The 24,722-nt window shown below is 40.5% G+C and overlaps 1 protein-coding gene across 1 annotated transcript in view; it reads right to left on the bottom strand.

Annotated features, from left to right (window-relative positions):
• Window positions 1-24,722, bottom strand: part of map3k15 (mitogen-activated protein kinase kinase kinase 15) — a 148,959-nt gene that overhangs the window by 45,628 nt on the left and 78,609 nt on the right. The window contains exons 13-17 of the mRNA XM_059650384.1: window positions 23,275-23,359; window positions 21,453-21,586; window positions 17,104-17,231; window positions 1,587-1,723; window positions 761-866 (exon numbers count right to left, since the gene is read on the bottom strand). Of these exons, the coding sequence (XP_059506367.1) occupies window positions 761-866; window positions 1,587-1,723; window positions 17,104-17,231; window positions 21,453-21,586; window positions 23,275-23,359 (590 nt within the window). The remainder of the gene's footprint in view (window positions 1-760; window positions 867-1,586; window positions 1,724-17,103; window positions 17,232-21,452; window positions 21,587-23,274; window positions 23,360-24,722) is intronic.

Genomic DNA, 24,722 nt, shown 5'->3' with positions numbered 1-24,722 from the left:
CATCCTTGGACCACATCATCATAATAAGACTGACTTATTCCACTAATTAGGAGCTACAATGTCAGTTTCTCAAAATGCTGAGAGAACAGCAGAAAATCATTCTTTTGATCCAAATACTGGCTGACAATTAAAGAAATTTTACCTTCATGAAGCAGTGAAATAAAGTTTTTTAAAAAGTGCATTTATATACAAACCATCACAAACAAAGGCCTTTATGGTGACCTCAGCTGGTACGGGAGTTGAACCTACACTATTGGTATTGTTCCAAACTGCAAAACAGCCATCCAACCACCTGAGCTAAATACTGGAATTGGGCTTGTCACTTTCTGACTCAAAAGGTATTTTTAGCAAGTACAGATAAAATGCTTCCTTGAGAAGAAAAGGCCGAATATTTCCCAAGGCCTGTCACAGATTTCTATGTTTTGTTTTGGTAACGTTCTTTGCAATAAAATTAGTAACTTCCATTCATTCTGTGTTGTTATTTGGTCCTTTCGAGCCTTTATTAATACCAGAATGAAGTTCAAGCCAGCTCTTGGCCAGCGCAGACATGAGACTGAAAAACAAACGCCTACAGCTGAAGTGTTCAATGAGTTCTTTGTGGAAGGGTCAGATTGCTTGTCGACGGTTTTCAAATTGGGATAGCAATTAAACAATTCAGAAGGTTAGCACATCTGGGAGGTGATGAACCTGCTTCCTAGCCCTTCCAGCACCCAGGCCTATGAGGGTTAGGACATTTAGTCTTTTGGTTTTGCCCTCTTACCAGTAAATGTTTCAGTGCAAGGATTCACTCCTGTCAATCGTTTGGATGTTCCAAAATCTGAGATCTTCACCACTCCACTGTAAGTGTTTACAAGAACATTGTCTCCCTGAAATTAAAAAAAATTTTTCACAAGATTTTCAAAAATAATTCCAAGAAAATAAAAAAAAGTGAGGATTAGATAGCCATAATAATTGCCAAATTAATTTCTTAGTCATTGCTGCCTTTTATAAAAGGTATGGTATTTAAATATCAGATTTTAAGATCAACAGCCATTCCACCATTCGATCATGCTTCACTTTTCAATCAAGTGAAGACTAATCTGTACTTCATTTACTTGCCTTAATTTCTCAATACCCTTACAGAAAGAAAACCTATTGATTTGAGTCTTGCAAAGCTCAATTGTCCCTGGCACCCACAGCCTTTATGAGTAGAGTATTCCAGATTCTACGACATAAATCAATTGGCAACTTCCATAAGCCAATGAAGTTCCCTTGTATTCTATTTAAAAATCCTATACATGACAGAAAGAAATTCTTTTAAATCTTTGATACAACTTAAATAAAATATATATGGGACAGCATTTTATCCAAAACCTCATTTCCAAATAAAAACTGTTGGAATATCAAATATCGATGATACCATGATGAGAGCAACACGGTTAATCTGCGAATATTTAGTGCCGCGATAATTGCTTCGCTTTGGGTGTACGTATGAAAGGTATTGCAGAAATTTTAAGAAATGATAATCAATCATTTTCACAGGGTTTTCTCATTCAATCCAATCTGAACTCAGACTGACACTTCTCATGTCAATTTAGAGAAGTCACCTTGATGTCTCTGTGCACAATCTGGTTGTCATGGAGAAATTGTAGGCCCTCCAGGATCTGTCTGGTGTAAAACACAATGGTAGAGATGTTATCTTTCAATGGGCCCCACTTTGATCTGAGGAGTGCAGAAAGGCTTCCTGAAAGAATAAAGACATATATTGCAAACAAAGATTCATTTGGGAGCAAATAAATAAAAAGTCTATTGACACACTGGGACAGGAACCCAGAAAGCCAAGACATAAAACTGGTAAATGAGACAAACTGGTCCAAACCATTTTGTATGTTTTGAAGTGGAGTTTCTGTATAACCAGTAAATTCATTTCCAAATATTACATTTTTATTCCCAGCCCAGAAAGTCAGCCCACCAACATCTGCACCCTCATCCAGGTCATTTATAAAAATGACAAACAGCAGTGGACCCAACACTGACCCTTGCGGTACACCACTAGTAACTGGTCTCCAGGATGAACATTTCCCATCAACTACCACCCTCTGTCTTCTTTCAGCAAGCCAATTTCCGATCCAAACTGCTATATCGCCCACAATTCCATTCCTCCGCATTTTGTACAATAGCCTATTGTGGGGAACCTTATCGAACGCCTTGCTGAAATCCATATACACATCAACCAGTTTACTCTCATCTACCTGTTTGGTCACCTTCTCAAGTTCTTTGGGCCAATGGTAAGATTCTTAGCAGTGTAGATGAGCAGAGAGATCTCAGTGTCCATGTACACAGATCCTTGAAAGTTGCCACCTAGGTTGACAGGGCTGTTAAGAAGACATACAGTGTTTTAGCTTTTGTTAATAGAGGGATCGAGTTCTGGAACCAAGATGTTATGGTGAAGCTGTACAAAACTCTGGTGCGGCCGCACTTAGAGTATTGTGTGCAGTTCTGGTCACTGCATTATAAGAAGGATGTGGAAGCTTCGGCAAGGGTGCAGAGGAGATTTACTAGGATGTTGCCTGGTATGGAGGGAAGGTCTTACGAGGAAAGGCTGAGGGACTTGAGGCTGTTTTCATTAGATAGAAGAAGGTTGAGAGGTGACTTAACTGAAACATATAAAATAATCAGAGGGTTAGATAGGGTGGATAGGGATAGCCTTTTTCCTAGGATGGTGACGGCGAGCACGAGGGGGCACAGCTTTAAATTGAGGGGTGAAAGATATAGTACAGATGTCAGAGGTAGTTTCTTTACTCAGAGAGTAGTAAGGGAATGGAACGCTTTGCCTGCAACGGTAGTAGATTCGCCAACATTAGGTACATTTAAGTCGTCATTGGACAAGCATATGGACGTACATGGAATAGTGTAGGTTAGATGGGCTTGAGATCGGTATGACAGGTCGGCACAACATCAAGGGCCGAAGGGCCTGTACTGTGCTGTAATGTTCTATAACTACTTTACTCTGGAATCGGAAGCTCACTAATGTCTTCATTGCACATCCAAACAGCACTGGGACCAGAACTGGAAGTTGTGCAGTCTCCCTCGGGGCCCAGCTTGCTAATGCTTGGATATCTCATTCACCATTCCCTTTGATATCCTGTTCCCCACTCCCCTGTTTCTCACTGTGCTCACCCTCTCATTACCTGTGCTGCCCCTGAACACCCTTCTGCCTGCTCCTCAAACACCTCGCCATCCCATTCTCTACTGTCCTTCTCCACCGCATATAGCTGAGAGGTTTCAGCATAAACCCCTGCCAAGTCACATTTGCATTACCAAATTAGAACAAATTGTACTTCTCATCAAATATTTTGTTGTAATGTTTGGACAGATGAGATGTTGAATGGAGACAGTATGAGAATGGAGTATAAATGAGTACTCATATGAGAATATGAGTATGAGAATTAAAGAATGGAGAGTATGGGTGGATTGGTTATCTCAATATATTTACCGTAGCAGTCTTTTTGTAAAATAGTGAATAGTTATGGCTCTACAAGTTGTCATTGCAGACCTTATGATGCAACACAGTGATGTGCAGGGACTGCAGTTACCAGAAGACCTCTACTCATTTAACATGTTTAGATTGAGATGATAGATTTTTGATTGACAAGGGCATCAAGGGTTGTGGGAGGTAAGAGGAAAGTGGAGTTAAGGTCACAATCTAATCTGCCATAACCTTATTGAGAGGGAAACAGGCTCAAAAGGCTAAATGACCTAGCTGCTTCTAGTTCTTGTGGTCTTGTGTTTGTGTTCTTGTATTTTACTGTAGCTTCTAGTGAAATCCATGCCAAGGCCCTAGGCTGAAATATTTAATTTGTAGTGTGATTTCTCCTTGGCAAAAATCTCCAGAGATGGATAAGATCTTATCAGGTTACAGCCTGATGGGCCCGATGCACATGATCTTGAGTTCTGATTCCAAAGTTCAGAAAATTAATGTTTCTAATCTTCAATTGCATCTCCACTCTTAAGATAGCAACAGGATAAAGTGGGATGCTCTGACTGCTCCCGTTGTGGTGCTGCTCGGAAATATATAGGCATTGTTAGAAATGGAAAATATAACAAGAACTATTGATGCTATCTCCAAGGGTACTACCTTACTTGATTGGTGTCGGCATTTTTGGTTTTCTACTTGTTTCAGATTCCCCACTGTCAAGTAGATCATTTTTATTTCATTCTATTGTGACTTATATGGGTCTGTCCAAAACGAATCCTCCAGTTTCAGCAGGACATAGTATTCATTTGGTTTATACAGCACAGGAACAGGTCATTCAACTCAAAAGGCCCATGTTAGCATTTATGCACTTCTGAAGCCGCCTCTCACTGTTATTTACCTCACCATGGATTCTACATATTTCTGACTCTTGTTTGTCCAGCTTGTGCTTAAATGCAGCCGAACAAGTTGAATCGACCACTCCTCTTGATGGACAGGGATACATTCTAATAGCTCTCTGTGTAGAGAAACTTCTTTCCATTGTAAATAATAATGACTCCTATTTCTGGCAGCGTTTGCTGACACTGACAACTGCAGGCAACTCTGCATGTGTGCTCATCCAGGAATGCAAAATTCCTGACACTCTCGCGATCATGTAGCCTTTACATGTGACGTAATGCACTACTGTGCAAGCACAGGGAGGCATGCGTGATTTTAAACTGGGCGTTAGTGATGAGGAGGTGGTGCAGAGCAGGAGGGTATGAGGAGAACTCCCAGAGTGAGACTGCAAAGAGGGTGACAAAGCAAGGGGTTGGAAGGCCAACAAGGAGAGTCCAGGAGCTAGGAGGCCCTTTCCCTTTCTGTCCAGTTCCTATGTTCACCACTGTCCCAATTACCTGTACTCTATCATGCTGACAAAGTTAGGTGGTAGTGTAGATGATAGCATAAAATTATAATGGGGTATTGATAGAATAAGTGAACGGGTAAAGCTGTGGCAGATGGAATTCAATGTAAGCAACTATGAGCTTATTCATTTTGGACCAAAAAGGGATGGAGCAGTACTTTCTAAATGGTCTGAAGTTAAATACAGTGGATGTCCAAATAGACTTAGGAGATCAGTTGCACAGATCTTTGCAATGTCGCAAACTGGTACAGAAAATAATCAGGAGAGCTAATGGAATGCTGGTCTCTATACCTAGATGCCTGGGTATAAGGATGCAGAACTTAATGCTGCTGTAATTCAAAACCGTGGTCAGACCCCACTTAGAGTACTGTGAGCAGATCTAGCCTTGGAGGGAATACAATGCGGGCTTACAAGATTGATACCTGGATTTAAGTTATGAGGAGAGATTATAGAAATTAGGCTTATTTTCTCTAGAATTTAGAAGTGTAAGGGGTGATCTGATTGAAGCCTTCAAGATATTATCAGGAAAAGACAGAGTAGATAAACTACTTCTGCTGGTTGGGGATTTTAGAAACAGAAGGCATAGCCTGAGAAATCGAGCCAGACCATTCAGGAGAGATGTCAGAAAGCACTTTGACACACAGAGTGACAGATGTTTAGAACTCTCTTCCATAAACTGCAGTGGATGCTGGCTTAGTCGTTCCTTTTAAATCTGAGATGGATAATGTTTTCTTGGTTAAGCAAGTGCTTTAAGAGACATGGCCTAAAGGTAGGTATATAGAGTTAAGACACAGATCATTGAGTCATGGAACAGTCTCAAGAGGCTGAATGGCCTATTCCTGTTCCTAATCTCTTATCCTACCCATCCATAACCATAAGGTTCTCTTTCAGATCACCACGCAATATCCACATCTTCTCAACAAAACAGCCTGGATATATTCAATTTTTCCTGATTGGTATAAGCTGTCAGAATGAATGATCACATGATAGAAATAGCATAAAACATTTCTTTGATGCTTTATGCATCAGAGATAGTGGGAACAATATGGTTGGAGCAGGCCAGTTCTCAACAATGAGACCATATCAGGGGAGATCTCTGAAAATCAGGAGTTTTGAAGTTGTGACATGCGGGTTTTTCAGTGTGTCTGATGGAATTAATGATTACTTTGTGAATGTCTCTGTAGCTTTGGTCATTCTTCCTAAAAAAAGAATCAATATAATTTATGAGAGCTGGTTTTGAGAACTAATGGGCTTTTATTTACCTTGAGAAAGCTTACAATCGGAGCAAGAATGTGCTTCAAGTTTCCATCATAAATTTCAGGACTTGTTCTTTTTTATAAGCTTAGGGGAAATACCCATAGCTTATAGGGAAATACCTGTTTCAGTTTTACTTTTTCCAGTTTTGGGCAGCTCTGAAAAGATTTTGTATAAAATTGCTACTGAGTAAGGGAAAATATAGTTGGACATGTTAATTTGAGAGTACCTTGGGATAAGGAATTAGTAATAGTTTAGACCAAATGTGTTTGCAAAGCCCTAACAGGGTCATTCGATCTTAAGTACTTTTACGTTCAAAAGTCAAATAGCCCAGAGCAGCAGTTCTCAGTGACTCCAGTCTGTGAGTTAAAGCTACAGTTAAATTAAACCTATTGAGGTATTAGAGAAAGGATGCCTGGTGTGAATACTATACAATGGGTGCTTCTAGGTATTGTACAAAGGATGCTTTTGTTATTGATAAAAGTGTGCTTTAAAATTAGTGGGATACTATTAGCATATGTTTAAAAATGCTTCATTTTGTGTTGAAAGTGAATAGATTGGATTGTTCTGCACATTTCTTTGGGTTAATAGACTTCTATTTTATTGTCAAAACAAGCAGCATTGTGTGTTAATGTTTCACTGAAAGGTTACATCATTAAAACCAAAACAAATTGAAATATAATCTATCAAACTAAATTTCTCAACTTGGACCTGACTTGTCCAGGGATTACAACACCACTAACCCAGGAGACTTAAAGAGAAATGTAAATATCACTGGCAGTGAGTATATGCATTTTAATAAGAATTATTAATCACAGATTAAGTGGCAAATTATTTCAGCATCTCCTATGCATATTAATATATCTCCCTTACTGTCAAGTTATAGAGCCATTCAGTTATACAGCACAGAAAAATACCCATCAGTTGAACACCTTCACACTAGCTATACATCCCAATCTGATCTAGTCTCATTTGCCAGCATTGGGCCCATATCCCGCTAAACCCTTTCCATTCATATACCCATCCAGATGCCTCTTAAATCTTCTAATTGTAACAGCCTCTACTGTCTCCTCGGGCAGCTCATTCCATACACGCACCACCCTCTGCATGAAAAAGTTACCCCTCACGTCTTTCCCAGATCTTTCCCCTCTCACCATAAACCTTTGCCCTCCACTACCCTGGAAAAAGGACCTTGGCTAGTCACTGTATTAACGCCACTCATGATTTCATAAACCTCAATAAGGTCACCTTTCATTCTCTGCTGATGCAGGGAGAAAAGCCCCAGCCTATTAAGCCTCTCCCTTTAACTCAATCTCTCCAGTCCTGGCAACATCCTTGTAAATCGTTTTTGCACCCACAGAGGTTTAACAATATCCTTCCTATAAGAGGGCAACCAGAATTCTACATAGTATTCCAAAAGTAGCATCACCAAAGTTCTGCAGCAAAATCAACAATGTTGGTAACTCTTGCTTATACATGAAAAACATATCAGCTGTAAAAATGTGACTAATTAACCTAATATTTTGGCAGTGTTGTGATCATTTGAAAAAGGCATCCTTCCTTAGCACTTGCTATGATATCTGATGTATAAAATTGTTCCATTCTCTAGCATGGTATGATCATTTTAACAAAGAAAGGATAAGACCACCAATGTGAAAAGTGTGTTATTCAAGGCATTCATTAGTCCTTGACAGGCAGAGCTGATATTGATTAACTACTTGCAGTCTTTTCTTATGAATTTCAGCATTACCAGGAGCACTTGGCTAACAACAGGTAACACATTCACAGCTATGGAGAATATATACTTTACAATTACAAACATAGTGGAATGAAATCTGTCATAGGTTTTCAAAACTTCCTCTTTTTTGACATACAGTCCTTTGGGATTACTGGAGTTTTCAAATTCTAGCCTCTTGCCCATCCTCGATATTTATTATTCCATTGACTGAAGTGCATTCATCTACTTTTGTCCCTAAACCCTAGAATTTTCAAACCCAACACATGTCTCTCCAGCTGTGTGGCGCTCCTTAAGAACTACAACTTTGACCAAGCTTTTACTGTTCGGTCATAACATCTAAAGGCCTTTTCACCATGTTAAGTGCTAATATAAATGCAAACTATCATTGTAATGATGTCTTAATTGAAACTAGTGTGATAGTTTCAGAAATGCAATATCCAAAACAGTACCTTGAAGGGTAGTAGGTTAAAAAGCAGATTTTATTTTTGTTTGATTGAAATAACAAACTCCCATTAACTATTAATCCACTTTGCACAATACTGTAGTTGTCACTTCCTTGAGGCAAAAAGCCTTGACCCAATTTGATCTTTGCAAGACAAAACAGTTAATTCATGGAACAAGAGTTATTTATAGCAGAAAACCGAATACAAGTCTATTTGTCATCAAAATTCTAAAAAATCAAATGTAATATTTGTGAAAACAATAGGAGCTGAAACAAATCTAGGAATTGAGTGATGCATGAAGGATTCTTTTTGTGCAATTTATTGAATGGTCAGTCTAATAAAATGTGTGAATACCAGAGTTGGTTTCTCACAGTTGTGGAAGCTAGTGATTTATATTCCTCGCCATTTTTCATATGGCTTCAAATGAATTGTGTCACTTCTTTAAACTTTGCCACCATTAAAGACATATTTCAACAACTAGCAACAATGGTTTCAGGTTGAAAAATCACTTTAATACCTCAAAAAGGTGTTTAGACTGCATAACCTTTATTCTTCCTTTTTAAACTTATTACTTGTGTATGTGTGTATTTTCTTTGGGGTTACAGACATTAAAGTCCCTCTTTCTTTCAATTACCTAGTGGTAGTAGAAGGAAAAGATTCTGCCTGGAAGTCAGCGGTGAGTGGTGTTCCACAGGGCTCTGTCCTTGGGCCTCTACTGTTTGTAATTTTTATTAATGACTTGGATGAGGGGATTGAAGGATGGGTCAGCAAGTTTGCAGATGACACAAAGGTCAGAGGTGTCGTTGACAGTATAGAGGGCTGTTGTAGGCTGCAGCGGGACATTGACAGGATGCAGAGATGGGCTGAGAGGTGGCAGATGGAGTTCGACCTGGATAAATGCGAGGTGATGCATTTTGGAAGGTCGAATTTGAAACCTGAGTACAGGATTAAAGATAGGATTCTTGGCAGTGTGGAGGAACATAGGGATCTTGGTGTGCAGATACATAGATCCCTTAAAATGGCCACCCAAGTAGACAGGGTTGTTAAGAAAGCATATGGTGTTTTGGCTTTCATTAACAGGGGTATTGAGTTTAAGAGTCGTGAGATCTTGTTGCAGCTCTATAAAACTTTGGTTAGACCACACTTGGAATACTGCGTCCAGTTCTGGTTGCCCTATTATAGGAAAGATGTGGATGCTTTGGAGAGGGTTTAGAGGAGGTTTACTAGGATGCTGCCTGGACTGGAGGGCTTATCTTATGAAGAGAGGTTGACTGAGCTCGGACTTTTTTCATTGGAGAAAAGGAGGAGGAGAGGGGACCTAGACAGAGTTGATAGCCAGAGACTATTTCCCAGGACAGAAATGGCTAACATGAGGGGTCATAGTTTTAAGCTGGTTGGAGGAAAGTATAGAGGGGATGTCAGAGGCGGGTTCTTTACACAGAGAGTTGTGAGAGCATGGAATGTGTTGCCAGCAGCAGTTGTGGAAGCAAGGTCATTGGGGTCATTTAAGAGAATGCTGGACATGCATATGGTCACAGAAATTTGAGGGTGCATACATGAGGATCAATGGTCGGCACAACATTGTGGGCTGAAGGGCCTGTTCTGTGCTGTACTGTTCTATGTTCTATGTTCTATTAACTGCATTGTTAATTGTGGGCTACATAGCCACATGCTATGCTAAATAAAAATATTTGTTGTGACTTACACAGAGGAGGTTAAAAAGAGGGGAGTCTATTCCCTCTTCCAACCTGGCTGGAACAAGATAGAATTGGACTCATCTGGACATGTAAATTCTACACTCACTGTTTGGGGAAATGGCCTAGATTTGTTGGAATTAATCCATCACATTCTTCAATGTAGCAGTCATGGAACCTGACCCTTACAGCAAAAACATCACTAAAGCAACTGAACCACATGTTTTGAGTTATGAACACCCAGGCGATGATAATTCTGCCCAGGATGTTTACCACATATCCTATTTGCTAATCAAACAACTGACTGGTGTTGAAATTCAATGACCTGTCATTAATAGTGGAAGTGATGTACTCATTGCTACACTCAGGGCAACAATTCAACCCAGTATTTGCTGTACTTCAAATGTAGATACTGATAAATTTGAGGCTGATGTAACAAGAAAAGTATGATGAAAACCACACAGGTTACTGGATTTTAGTCATGTTTCTGACATTACACAGTGACTTCGCTTTAGAACGCTTCATGGGCCATCAAGTACTCTTTGATATTCTGGGGTCATGCAGGTATTATGTAAATTAAAATCATTCTTTGTATTCCCTTTCAATGACCAGATTATAGTTTCTTGACAACATTGCCCTTGCCTCTGTTGAAGTACACCGCACAAACCACAATAGCATGATTTTGTGCAGGGAAGGTCGTGCCTCACTAATTTGATCAAGTTTTTTTTACAGAGGTGACAAAGATGTTTGATGAGAAAAAAAGCAATTCATGGACTTCAGTAAAACCTTTGACAAAGTCCCTCACGACAGACTGGTATACAAATTGAAGTCATATGGTATCAGGGTGAGCTAGCAAGATGGATACAGAACTAGCTTCATCATAGGAGACAGAGGATAGTGGTAGAAGGATACTTTTTGGAATGGAGAGTTGTGACTAGTAGTGTTCCATAGAGATCAGTGCTGGGACCTCTGCTGTTCATGGTCTAAATAAATGATTTGAAGGAAAACATAGCTGGTCTAATTAGTAAGTTTGTGGACAATCCAAAGATTGGTGATATTGCGGATAGTGAGGAGAACTGTCAGAAGATACAGCAGGATATAGATCAGTTGGAGGAATGGACAGAAGAGTGGCAGATGGAGTTTACTCTGGACAAATGAGAGATGATGCATTTTGGAAAGTCAAGCACAGATGGTAGTTATACAGTGAATGGCACAACCCTTAGGAGTGTTGATTTGCAGAGGGATCTGGGTGTGCAGGTCCACAGATCACTGAAGGTGGCAGCACAGGTAGGCAAGGTACTAAAAAAGTCTAATGGCATGCTTGCCTTCATTGGAAGGGACACTGTATAGAAGGATAGGCAAGCTATGCTGAAATTTTATAGAACTTTAGTTAGGCCACACTTGAACAACACTGCCAGAAAGAGGTGGATGCTTTGGAGAGGGTACAGAGAAACTTTACCACGATGTTGTCTGGTATGAGGGATTTTAGCTATGAAGAAGCATTAGCTGGACTGGGTTTGTTTTCACTGGAATGCTAGAAATTAAGGGGTGACCTATTAGAAGTTTATAAGATTGTGAATGGCATGGACAAAGTGGAAAGTATGAGGGTCAGTTACTAGGAGACACAGATTTAAAGTGCGAGGGGGAAATTTAAAAGGGATGTGGGAGGCAAATTCTTCACACAAAGGGTTGGAAGCAGACACAATAGCAGGATTCAAGATGCACCTGGACAAATACATGAATAGGAAGGGAGTTGAGGGATACAGAACCTGTAAGTGAAGTCAGTTTTAGTACGGACGGGTAGAATGAGTCGCGCAGGTTGGAAGGGCCGAAGGGCCTGTTCCTGTGCTGTAATGTTCCTTGATAAATCTTGACTTCAGATTTTTCCTCCAATTAATTTTTTGTCTCTCTTTAGCTTACCCATGAGTATTTCAGATTGATCACTGTTCTAAGGCTAAAACTAATGTTTCCTTTCCAACTAAAGTGGAAAAAGGTTAATGATTGATGTGGAGACTGTACACAAATAAACACAATGCAAGTCACTGCTTCAACTCATCTTCGGTTCACCTTCTAAAGCTAATTTTGTTCATGTTTATTAACATTTTCTAGGAAACTCTCCAAAATTAGCTCAGTGCAAAATTGTGGGGGCATTGATGACCCTGAAAGTAACAGTTGCAATTGTCAATGGCATGAAAATGCTTCCCGCATCTCTAGTAAATCTAAACAACTTTCAGGTACATAGTTCTTTAAAATTTGCTTCACAGGTAGACAGGGTGGTTAATAATGTGTTTAGCATGCTTGCCTTCAATGCTTAGACCTTTGAGTACAGGATTTTGGGCATTACGTTGAGATTAGACAGGACATTGGTGATGCCCTTTCTGAAGTACGGTGTGCAGTTCTGGTTGCCCTGTTATAGGAAAGACATTAACAAGCTAGATAGGATTTAGAAAAGATTTACCAGGATGTTGCCAGCTGAAGTGCGTTTAAGTTATAAGAGGCTGGATAGGCTGGGATTTTTTCCACTGGGGCGTAGGAGGTTGAGGGGTGACTTATAGAGGTGGAAAAACCATAAGGGGGATAGATAAGCTAAACAGCAAAGGTATTTCCCCAAGGTAGGAGAGCTCAAAACTAAGGGGCACATTTTTAAGGTAAGAGGAGAAAGATTTAAAAAGGATATTAGGACAACTTTTTACACCAAGAGTGGTTTGTGAGAGGAATGAATTGCCAGAGGAAATGGTAGATGCAGGTACAGTTACAACATTTTAAAGACATTTGGATAAGTACATGAATAGGAAAGGTTTAGAGGGATATAGGCCAAATGCAGGCAGGTGAGACTAGTTTAGTTTGGGAACATGGTCAGTGTGGACAATTTGGACTGAAGGATTGGTTTCCATGCTGTATGACTCTAAAACTGAAGTTTGCAACTCCCTCAGTAACATGTTCACATTACAATAAATGCTTCCATTAAAACTCAACTCATTTCCAATGACTTGACAGTGATTGGGAGCTTTTTAGGATTTTTTTTTCCTTTTATTTTATAGCAGTATAAATGTGACCGATGTTGACACGACAGGAAGAGAAGGGATGAAAAGGGGCAGGTGGGAACTATATTAGGCTGTGCAATGTAAAGTAACAGCAGAATAGCAACATGTGACTGAACTGAAACCCACTCAGACAATCCCTTCTGGAATTGGATAACTTCATAGCATGCTAATTCTGTGTGCAGGAGAGGAATTTAACACGAATCAAATTTAAGTAGAACTTGGGATAAACATACTGTTAAAAGGTGACAAATTTTATTCCTGTCTATTTGCAATTGTCAATAAAGTGGATAGACCATAGTTGACAATGGGGTTCTAGCTGATTAATTAAGTGCTTCCGGTAATGCTGAAATCCAAAAGATCAAAGTTTGCATAGTTTATCAGTGTCCCTCTCTCAAATGACTGAAAGAATGCCCTGAATAATATTCCTCCTGTATTTTTAGTGATCTTTTCCTTCGTTCATCCAAACAAAGGTATCAATGCTGGGCAACAGAATTTCTGGCACATCAACTCTCACAGCAAAAGTTAAGGAAGAAATTATTTCAAATCGAGCCCTCTTTCAAATTATCGCGCCATTGCAAAGTTTTAGGTTAATTACTGACATTTTTGTAGCTGATGCATTCTTCATATATCAGCAGGATTTTCCAATATTATTGATAATTTTGCTGCAGAGATTGACAGCGAGAGAGAGATGTATTAATTCACAGTGATGCTGCTAAAATAATTTACCATGAAATCTGTAGTTAGCCATTTGCATTAATGTATAAACTTTCTACCAGAGAAATTTAGATTTTTTTTAGGTCTCCTGGGTTAATACATAAATGCTTCAATGCTGGTGAGTATTAGATAAAACAAAATCCTACCCTTAAAATCTGACAATGCTTTGCACTGTTGTGTTTTACAGTTCAATAGAAAACACCACTTGAATTCCCTATCGTATTCCCTCACTATCTGCACATTCTCTATGCTACATGGGGACCAATGGAGAAGGATGGATTGAAATATGATGAAACTGATCTTTGCTGTTAGTATAAAGCCAACTTGCAGTTAATTTCAGCCTGATTTACACTGTGCCCAGTTGTTCTTCCCAAGTCAACAGTAAGTTAAACCAGCCACAGAACAAATAAATAGCTGTCAACTAGCAATAAGCCACACATGTTCTATTGACAAGAACAACTGTATCCGTAGGTTTTCCTGGAATCTGACATGCTGCTTTTCCCACAATAACGTGGATCAGGCTGACATAGTCCCTACTGTGAAGGACTGGATTTTGTTTGATTTGTTCTCAGTGGAGGTGATTCATTCTAAGGATACTCTCATAAGGCTAGCTTATCATGTACCAGTGCGCAGTTCAGTAGGTCCAGTGGACAGTTAGTTAGGTTTTCACCTGCTGACCCATAGTTCAGAAGACTGAGCATGAGCAAACAGTTGTGGCAGATTCTGTAGTGTTGCTATCATTAATCTCTGCCCTGTTTGACTGAGACACTGAATCCCAGGGCCCACTAATGGAAAAGGTCATTGTTGAGGAGCACACCTCCAATACGCGGCATGTTTCCCATTCACACTGTTTTTATTGAAAAAAAAATGAAAGAGTCTCGCTCAACTGCACAAGAGTTGATGCTACTGGACATAGCAGAAATATTTTGTTGCACAGACAGACTGGCATTTTTCACAGAACATCAATCGTTGATTCTGTGAGACATTTATTCAAACGAATCCACAGAAACCTCACTTAGACAGCTCACACTGCGTGTCCAATTCCTCATTAAGGCTGAAAGATACTCTACAGCTCTTCAAGTATCTCATGGGTCTACACCTCACTACAATCTAGCAGATTGGCAACAATGAAACATAACTGACCCATGAGAAAAATGATTGTAAAAGGAGATGGGGGAGTGTCTCTCTCACTCAGTACATTCCTACCTCTCACCCTCTGCAATCCCGACCCCACCATCAGACCCTCAATTAATAGATAACAATGCTGCCTTGTGGTCAATGCCTAAGTGTATCTCTGCAGAGGGGCAGCAGTTTCTGGTGGAGATCCCACGATTCTCCTGGAATTATTGGCCAGGAGCATGTCAGCTGGTACAGCAGGGAACTTAAGAACTTGTGCCTATCACTGCTACAGCCTCAGTGCTGCAGCACATGGCAGTGGGGAAGACAGAAAGAGAAAAGCTTCATAGTTTACCAGGTGAATGTACAATGAGGTTAATAAATTGTCAGTTTATTAAATTTCTATTGATTACTAGAACCACATATAATGTAACACATTGCAACAGTATCCCCATTTTTTTTTACATTCTTTACTGCCAGGTGGTCACTTCTCTTTGTCGGTTGATGTACGGGAAAGCATAAACTGAACGGAACAGTGAGTGAACAGGTAACACAGTGTGGAGCTGGAGGAACACAGTAGGCCAGGCAACATCAGAGGAACAGGAAAGCTGATGTTTCAGGTCAGGATCCTGCTTCAGAAAAAAATGAGTGAACAAGCATTAGACAGTGATCAGTATAAGATTGCTTTGTGTCATTGGGTTTGCTAGAGGAGGGAGCATGGGATTTTTAACACTGGTCCTGTGCAATGCCAAACTAAATCATACAGTTATTAAGGAATCCTGAGCAGTCATGTGGGCATCTGATATGGTATTATGGCACTATTATTACCACATTTGCTAAATTGCCTGTTTGTCCTGCAAATTTTGATGTTCATTGCTGTCCAATATAGTGCAAACTCCCAACAATGTGGAAAATATGTCCTGTCCACAAAAAAAGGGCAGACCCAATCTAGACATTAATATCAGTTCACTCTCAATTATCAGCAAAGAGATAGAAGACTTTATCTAGAGTGTGACACTTACTCTCTAATTATCTGCTTAATGATGTATAGTTTGGATTCTGCCAGGGCCATTTAGCTCCTGACCTTATTACAGACTTCATCCAAACAAACACAAAAGAGTTGAATTCGGGGGATGAAGTGACACCAACTTCCCTTAACATCGAAGCAGCGTTTGATCTAGCATGACATCAAGGAGCTTCAGCAAAATTGAAGTCCATGTACATCAAGGGAAAACTCTCCGCTGGTTGGTGGTACACAGTACAAAGGAAGATACTTTTGGATTTTTGGAGACAAATCATTTTAGCCCTATTTCTGCTGCTGATTATTATTTTCTGCCTTATCCAACATTCACAATGAGGTAATAATAGCTCCACCCTCCTTACAGTTTTGCAGATCAGTTGATATCAGTAAAATTCATAATTTAACCTTTAAAACAAGTAACCTTTCCCAGTAGGAGGGAAGTAAGGAAGCAGATGGGAATATCAAGGTGCAGAATTTTGTTATTTCGGACAGCCTTCCCTGTAGTGAAAATGTCAGAAATGGCCCAAAAGCGCAAGATCTATCTCTGAGCCCGGAATTTCCCATTTCACTGGGGTAGGAATGGATTCAAATTGGGCTTCACACATACACGGTTCCGATCGGCAGCTGGCCATTTAATTGGTGAATTTCAGTGGTGACTCTCAGAATGCCTGGCGTAAATTTGATTGAGTTATCCTCATTCAAATATTACAAGGAGTGACACTCTCTCCAGAGGGCTTCATACCCACATCCAAACAGGCCTCAGTTCAACACAAAGGTCCATATACTGGAGACAGTTTGAGATTTCAACAAACTTAACTTCTCTCCTGGATTCCAATGAAAATGCAATTGACTGTTAAAGAACTGTCCCCTCACTGCAACTGAGTGGAATACTCTAGATTGGAACTGTACCGTTTAAGTGTCACTCCTTGAATATAGTATTCCAACTACCTTGAAATAAAAAGGCCAATCTTTCTCCTTTTTGATTACCTCTAAGTTAACTTTTATCCAATGTTCATGGGCATAAATCCCTCTGTTTCTCCATAGCTTCGATCCGCTTAAACATTAACATTTTCTGTTCTGATTACAACTGAAAAGGATGCACTGGTTGACTCTTAAGGATTCTACTGGTGGTCACAGATGTGTGAACTGGCACCCAATAAACTCAAAGCGATAACACCTAGAAGTTGCTGACATTAGAGGAGGCCTCTTGCTCGTCCTACCTCCTGGCACTTGCTCCATAAAAATCTTGATGTAGCCATCTTCAGAAACTGAACCAAGATACTGGACAATATTCCGGTGCTTAAGGCGCTTGTATAGAGCAATCTCTTCATGAAGGGGCTGAGAGTACCTGGCAGTAAAGAAAAAAAAAACACTATTTACTAAAAATTAAATGGCTTCAGCTTTTACTCAGTTGTGAAAATGTGTAATTTTTATGATCGGTGTGGGTATTGGGGAACTTTGGAATTTCTGCATCAATTACCAGCATCAAAGACTTCCAAATCAGGTGCAGTGTATGTATGTTCAACACAGAAATGGGAGGGTTTATTTTTCAGATAGATTTTGTAACATTCATTCTACAGATTTTTTCCTCAATCCAGCAGAAATCCCACTGAGTTGGACACAGTGCAAAAGCTGTGAGCTGTCCCTCCAACTCTCATCCAGCAGCCAGTCATCACTGGCTGCACTCAAATTCCATGTGTCAGCATTATTTATCAATTGCCGGTTGACTTCTCTATGATTTGAGGGATGGGCGAGAGCAACAAGTGGCTGTGGAACCTGCTGCAATCTAGCACTGTCAGCAGTCCCTAGCTGAAGCAGCAAACGTTCACATTTTTCTTGATGTCTTGACTTTCTTTGGTCACATTAGCAAATTTCTAAAAGTCCTACAAACTAGCTTAGCAGCCCTAGTTGTAGAAATACCACAAATTCCTAGGGATCCATGGTACCAAAGTCTTATTCTTTTTGACAATTTGCTCAATGACACATTACAATCATTGACATTTAGCTTGAAATGTTTTAATTCAAAACTACATAGTTGTGTCCAATATATGCCAATACATTTATCAGGAAATCTTGGAAGTGACAATGGAATTTTGCGAGTCAATATGAATGCTCTGGGCTTCTCTCCTAGTTCCAGTTATACCCATTGTGAGGATATGAGTGCCCTCAAATTTACTGTCAGTGTCCAATTTAGTAACAATGCTCGTAGATTGGCAAGATGCCCAGAGATTTCTGAAATGGTTGGTAGATTTTGTGAGGAGTGACAATCACACTGACGACCACTTCACTCTGTTTTAACATTAGGAAAGAGAACTGGGAGGGCACAGTGGCTCAGTGGTGAGCACTGCTGCCTTACAATGCTAGACAGTGGAGTCAATTCCACCCTCGGGCGACTGTGTGAAATGTGAACGTTGTCCCCATGTATGCATGGGATTCCTCCAGGTGGTCCGGTTTCTTCCCATAGTCCAAAGGTGTGCACGTTAGGTGGATTGGCCATGTTAAATTGCCCATAGTGTCTGGGATTGTGGAGGCTTGGTGGGTTAGCCTTGGGAAATGCAGGGTTACAGGAATGGGGTAGGGGATGGGTCCGGGAGGGATGCTCTTCGGAGAGGCGGTGTAGATTCAATGGGCCAAATAGCCTGCTTCCACACTGTAGGGATTCTATGATTCACCATATTTCAGATGGGAGATTCCGATCAGGCCTCCTTCCACAGGATTCTGATTTGCAATTCTCATCAACGCTGCAGGAACTATTACCTGGCATGAAAAAGTCAAGGGAATAATACAGAAATGGCACAGCTATTGCTAATACAAGGAATCAGAACCCGAAGGTCACCAGAACCTGCTGGTCTACTTCATTTAAATAAAATGGCTGCAGGAATAGTGGAGGGATTGGCCAAACATTCCAGAATCTACCAGATTCCAGAAGGGTCCAAGTGAAAGTTGCTATTGTGATGTCCCTTTTCAAGAAGGGAAGGATGCAGAAAGCAAGGAACCGTAGGCCAGTTAGCCTAACTTCTGTTTTTGGGAAAACTCTTGAGTCCAGGATTGAGGAAGAAATAACAGGTCATTGAGATAAGCCTATTGCAATAAGAATCAACATGGCCTTGTGAAAGGGGAAGCATGTTTGACAAATTTACTGGAATTATTGAGGAATATAGCAAGCTGAGTTGATAAGAGGCACTGGTAGATGGACTGCATTTGGATTTCATTAGGTATTCAGCAAGGTGCCGTATGAATGGTCATTGTACAAGACAGGAGCTCATGAAATCGGGAGGTAATGAATGATACTGAGGGAGTGGATGAGTACAACATGGAGAGGATGCAGATGAGGTTTACCAGGATGCTGCCCAGATTAGAGGGTATGAGCCATCAGGGGAGGCTAGAAAATCCAATGTTTTGTCTGAAGTGGTGAAGGTTGATGGGAGACTTCAGAGAAGACGATAAAATTATGAGATGAAATTATGAAATAGGGTTGACAGTCAGAATCTTCTTCCCAGATGTGAAATATCTAATACATGAGGGTGTTGGGGGAGGGGGTTGCAGGGCATGCCTTTAAATTGTGAGGGGAAAGGTTCAAGGATGGTGGAGGGGCTTTTTATTTTACACACAGAGTGTTGGGAATCTGGAACAAAAACAAAAGTTGCTGGAAAAGCTCAGCAGGGTTGGCAGCATCTGTGGAGGAGAAAAGAGAGTTAACATTTCAGGTCCGGTGGCCCTTCCTCAGAACTGAGGTAGGAGTCTGGAATATGCTGCCAGGGATGGTGGTGGAGGCAGACGCAGTATGAGTGTTTAAGGGGCTTTTAGATAAGTATGTAATTTGCAAGGATATGGACCAGGGATAGGTAGAAGGTATTAGTTTAATTTGATGTTATGTTCAGCATAACTTTGTGAGCTGAAGTGCCTGTTCCTATGCTGTACTGTTCCACGATCTATGAATTGAAGATTGGTTAAAACACAGAAAGCAGTGCATTTATTACTATTCCAGCAACTGGCAAAACAGCATGGTGATGGGGAGGCAGAGGGGATGCTGTTCAATTCATTCCTGTACCTTTTAGCCAGGCTTCCTGCCTATCAAGTCATCTCCAAAGAGCTGTTAAAATTCAGCCCTATAGTTTGATGTAATGCACAATGCAACTGTTCCGAATTTGTTGACATTCTCAGCTGACAAGAATGAATGAATCACTTTGCAAGGCAGTAAATAAGTGGATAAGGGAGAACCAGTGGATGTAGTGTACCTGGACTTTCAGAAAGCCTTTGGTAAGGTCCCGCATAGGAGATTGGTGAACAAAATTAGGGCACATGGTATTGGGGGCAAAATACTGAGTTAGATTGAAAATTGGCTGGCTGACAGGAAGCAAGGAGTAGTGACAAACAGGTCCGTTTTGGAATGGCAGGCAGTGACCAGTGGGGTACCACAAGGTTCGGTGCTGGGACCGCAGCTGTTTACAATATATATTAATGATATAGACAAAGGTATTGAAAGTAATATTAGCAAATTTGCTGATGACACAAAGTTGGGTGGCAATGTGAAATGTGAGGAGGATGTTATGAGAATACAGGGTGACTTGAACAGGCTAGGTGAGTGGATGGATGCATGGCAGATGCAGTTTAATGTGGATAAATGTGCGGTTATCCACTTTGGTGGCAAGAACAGGAAGGCAGATTACTACCTAAATGGAGTCAAGTTAGGTAAAGGGGAAGTACAACGAGATCTAGGTTTTCATGTACATCAGTCAATGAAAGCAAGCATGCAGGTACAGCAGGCAGTGAAGAAAGCTAATAGCATGCTGGCCTTCATAACAAGAGGAATTGAGTATAGGAGCAAAAAGGTCCTTCTGCAACTGTGCAGGGCCCTGGTGAGACCGCACCTGGAGTATTGTGTGGAGTTTTGGTCTCCAAATTTGAGGAAGGGCATTCTTGCTATTGAGGGAGTACAGCGTAGGTTCACGAGGTCAATTCCTAGAATGGCGGGACTATCATATGTTGAAAGATTGGAGCGACTGGGCTTGTATACACTTGAGTTTAGAAGGATGAGAGGGGATCTGATTGAGGCATATAAGATTATTAAGGGATTGAGCACTCTGGAGGCAGGAAACATGTTTCTGCTGATGGGTGAGTCCAGAACCAGAGGACACAGTTTAAAAATAAGGGGTAGGCCATTTAGAGCAGAGTTGAGGAAAAACTTCTTCACCCAGAGAGTGGTGGATATATGGAATGCTCTGCCCCAAAAGGCAGTGGAGGCCAACTCTCTGGATACTTTCAAGAAAGAGATAGATAGAGCTCTTAAAGATAGTGGAATCAAGGGTTATGGGGATAAGGCAGGAACAGGATACCGATTGTGGATGATCAACCATGATCATAATGAATGGTGGTGCTGGCTCGAAGGGCTGTATGGCCTACTCCAGCACCTATTGTCTATTGTCTAAATGAATAGTAAATTTCTTTTTGAAGTTTTATCATTAGCATTGACGTACCTAAGTAAAGAAGCTTGCAGAAAACTCTATTTATCACACATCTACACTTGTCTTCGCTCCAGAAGGCAAAGCTTGAGTGATTCAATATTCACCTGCCATCTTTCTCTGGTACTTCCTTAATTGCTATTCTTACTTGATTGCTGAGGTCCCGTCCTGCATACACCACTCCATATTTGCCTTTTCCTAACACCACCTTTTCTTCAGATTCTTCGTAGTCATATACATACTACAAGGGAAGAGAAGGGAAAACAAAACACAGCCATTGGTGGAATGTTGAATAGTGGGTTCATGCTCCACTCCAAAGACCTGAGCATAAAGTCCAAGCTGGCAATGCTGGTGCAGTTCTGAGTGAACTGCTATTCTAGGACATGCTGTCTTCCAAATCAGTCATTAGAACAAGGATGGTATGGCACAAGGTAACAAGTATTCATTCAGACTGACATAAAAGATCTTATAGCAACACTCAAAGATTACCAGAAATCTTGGCCTAAATTTATCTCTCAAATTGGTTGCCCATGTTTCCTACATTAGAATAAGGGGTAATTTTCTTTTAAAATATTTCATTTTCCACAAAATCTTTCATGACATTCTGAGGTTGTGAAAGGCATTTTATAAATGCAATTCTTTTTCTATTGGAAATTGTACGGACCAAAAATCCGAGAATTCTCTCCCTAATGACATTGTGGGCCTGCCTACAGCACATGGACTGCAGCATTTCAAGTAGGCATCCCACTAACACCCTCTCAAGGGTAACTAGGGATGGGCAATAAATGGTGGCCAGCCAGCATGCCCAAATCCCATGAATGAATTTTATTTTTAAATATACTTTTCACCAATACGAACAGGTCAGATCAAGGCTTTTAGCCCTGAAAACCCATGGGTACTTATTTTGGATCAAAATGAGGAAATCATTCTGCTAGAAACCACTATTGTCACTCAAGTAATCAGGGTCAGGGTTTGGAGGTCAGGGATGGTTCCTTGATCCCTCATCTGACAAATGGACATTGTGGTGTCACTGTGGCAAGAGCAATTCAGTGCAAGTTTGGTAGCTCCTATCAAGATCACAAAGTTCCAAAGGCACTTTGAAGGAATCCATATCAGATTAAAAGATCGGAGAGATTTGGGAGTCCAAGCCCAGAAAGATCTCACATCTATCACATAAGAGACTTAGCTGTTTTCTCCAAGGAGAACAACCATTGGGAACCACCCAAACCAGGACGATGAACACTTGAAACATGTAAATTGGGAGGTCATTCCCTCAGTGTGTTTATGATAGATAGAAATTCCATCACTAACGGGGCTTTCAGTAAATCAGCAGTTCAGGTTGCATTCCAGTGATGTATGTCTAATTTTCAGGCCTTCAGAAGCCATTTCAGCTTATCTTAGAGCATACAATTCCCTGTACAAAGGGAAGAAAGCAAGACAGGTTTCCATTAGAAGTCACATTGCAACCACAAGTCCATTGTATCTTATTATGTGTGCAGACACATTTGAGGCAAATTAAAGCATGAAATAAGAAATTATAAAACAGCAGAAGTTCTACCCTATGTCTGATATTTTTTTCCAAACACTTGCTGAAGGTCAATTTCACATCATGTGATAATCTTTAAATAAATGAGTAACCTCATCTACACAGCTTCAAGAAAAGGCCGAGCGACGACTTGATGCTGCCCTCTGATACAACCATGTAGAAAATGCTCTATATGATTTGAGTGAACTAAAGCTTAACATATCTGAAATTCCATGCTATATTTTTGGAATACAGCTATAAACAAATTCCTGGAGTATGGATACTTGAACAGAACTTTGCACGTAATTTTATTAATTCTTGAACAGAACAACTCACAAAGCTGGTTCATTTCAAGAGATTTCCATAGACTTGCATTTGCCATAAAGGACGGTTTACCATCATACCTCCAGTGTCTCTCCATCAGTGTCACTCTCCAGCTCCCCAGCAGTGGCTGCTTCATCATTAATTTCTTTTACCAAGCGGCTAAACCTAAAAGATGGTTACAAATCAATTCAGGGTCAGCGATAGAGAATTCAGAGCTGCCAAATGTGCAGGAGGTGTAGTTAAAAGTAACAACCACATAGAGGTTATGAAAAATCACAGGAATTCTGGTGCTGTCACTCCATCAAAAGGTTCATGTAAATAGAAACATAAGAATCAATGCTGGAGAGATGGCAGGTCAAAGATAACACAGTGCTGGGGGAGCTTAGCAAGACAGGCAAAATCAGAGGATCAGGAAAGTTGACATTTCAGGTCAGGACCTTACTTCTGAAGGTTTTTAGAAATTGGTTCTGGGAGTAGTGGGACCTGTACAGGCTGGGCTGATATTTTTAACAGGGACAATATCCTTATGGGGCAGTTTGCTCACACTGTTCAAGGTTGAAACTCACTTGCCAGAGGGATAGGAATTAGGATGCAACGCTAGAAAGAAAAATGGAGCTACATAAAGGACTAGAAGAGATAGAATGCATTAGAAGGGGCGGAGTAAGAGGGAAATCGGTTTTAAATTACATTTACAATGCAAGTACCTGAACACACCAATGCTGATGGATGAACACCAATGTGATAAAGGTTGCTCTACTGCAGGCACATATGGAGGCCAGAGACTATGACATTGTGGCAATAACAGAGATCTCACTCAAAAGGCTGATGGCTAAATATGAATTGGAGATTTGCAGGCACTACACCCTCGTTCCAAAGACATCACAACAATCGCAGACTGGTCAATTTAACTTCAGTGGTGAGAAAGATTTCAGAAAAGATAATCCATGACAAAATGAATAGTCACTTTTGGACAAATAGGGAATAAATGAGAAAAAAAAACCATGTATTTTTTTAAAAGGCAAATGGCATTTAACTATTTTGACTGAGGTTTTAATGAGTCTACAAGAAGTTGGCATGGCACACAGATTTCCAGAAGGCACATCATAAAGTGCCAAATAGCATGCTTGTCAGCAAAGTCAAAACTCGTAACTTAATGAAGTAAAAGGGGCAGTGTCTGGATACAAAAGTAATCTAATGTCAGGGAATCGACAGTCGTGGTGAATGGTCGCTTTTCAGATGGTGGCAATGGTCTACAGGTATTATCGCTGGTACCCAGGTAATGTTCTGGGGACCCAGATGGTGGAATTTGAGTTCAATAATAATCTAGAATTAAGAGTCTAATGATGATCATGAAACCATTGCTGATTGTCAGGGAAAACCATCTGGCTCATTAATGTCCGTTAGGGAAGGAAACTGCTACCCTTACCGAGTCTGGCCTATACGTGACCCCAGACCCACAGCAACAGGGTTGACTCTGAACTGCCCTCTGGGCAATTAGGAATGGGCAACAAATGCTGCCTGGTCAGTG

The sequence above is a fragment of the Stegostoma tigrinum genome, chromosome 12 (genome assembly GCF_030684315.1).
Source record: "Stegostoma tigrinum isolate sSteTig4 chromosome 12, sSteTig4.hap1, whole genome shotgun sequence".
Taxonomy (NCBI): domain Eukaryota; kingdom Metazoa; phylum Chordata; class Chondrichthyes; order Orectolobiformes; family Stegostomatidae; genus Stegostoma; species Stegostoma tigrinum.
The sequence above is the reverse complement of the archived record's forward strand: the minus strand, read 5'-3'. Positions and strand labels throughout refer to the sequence as shown.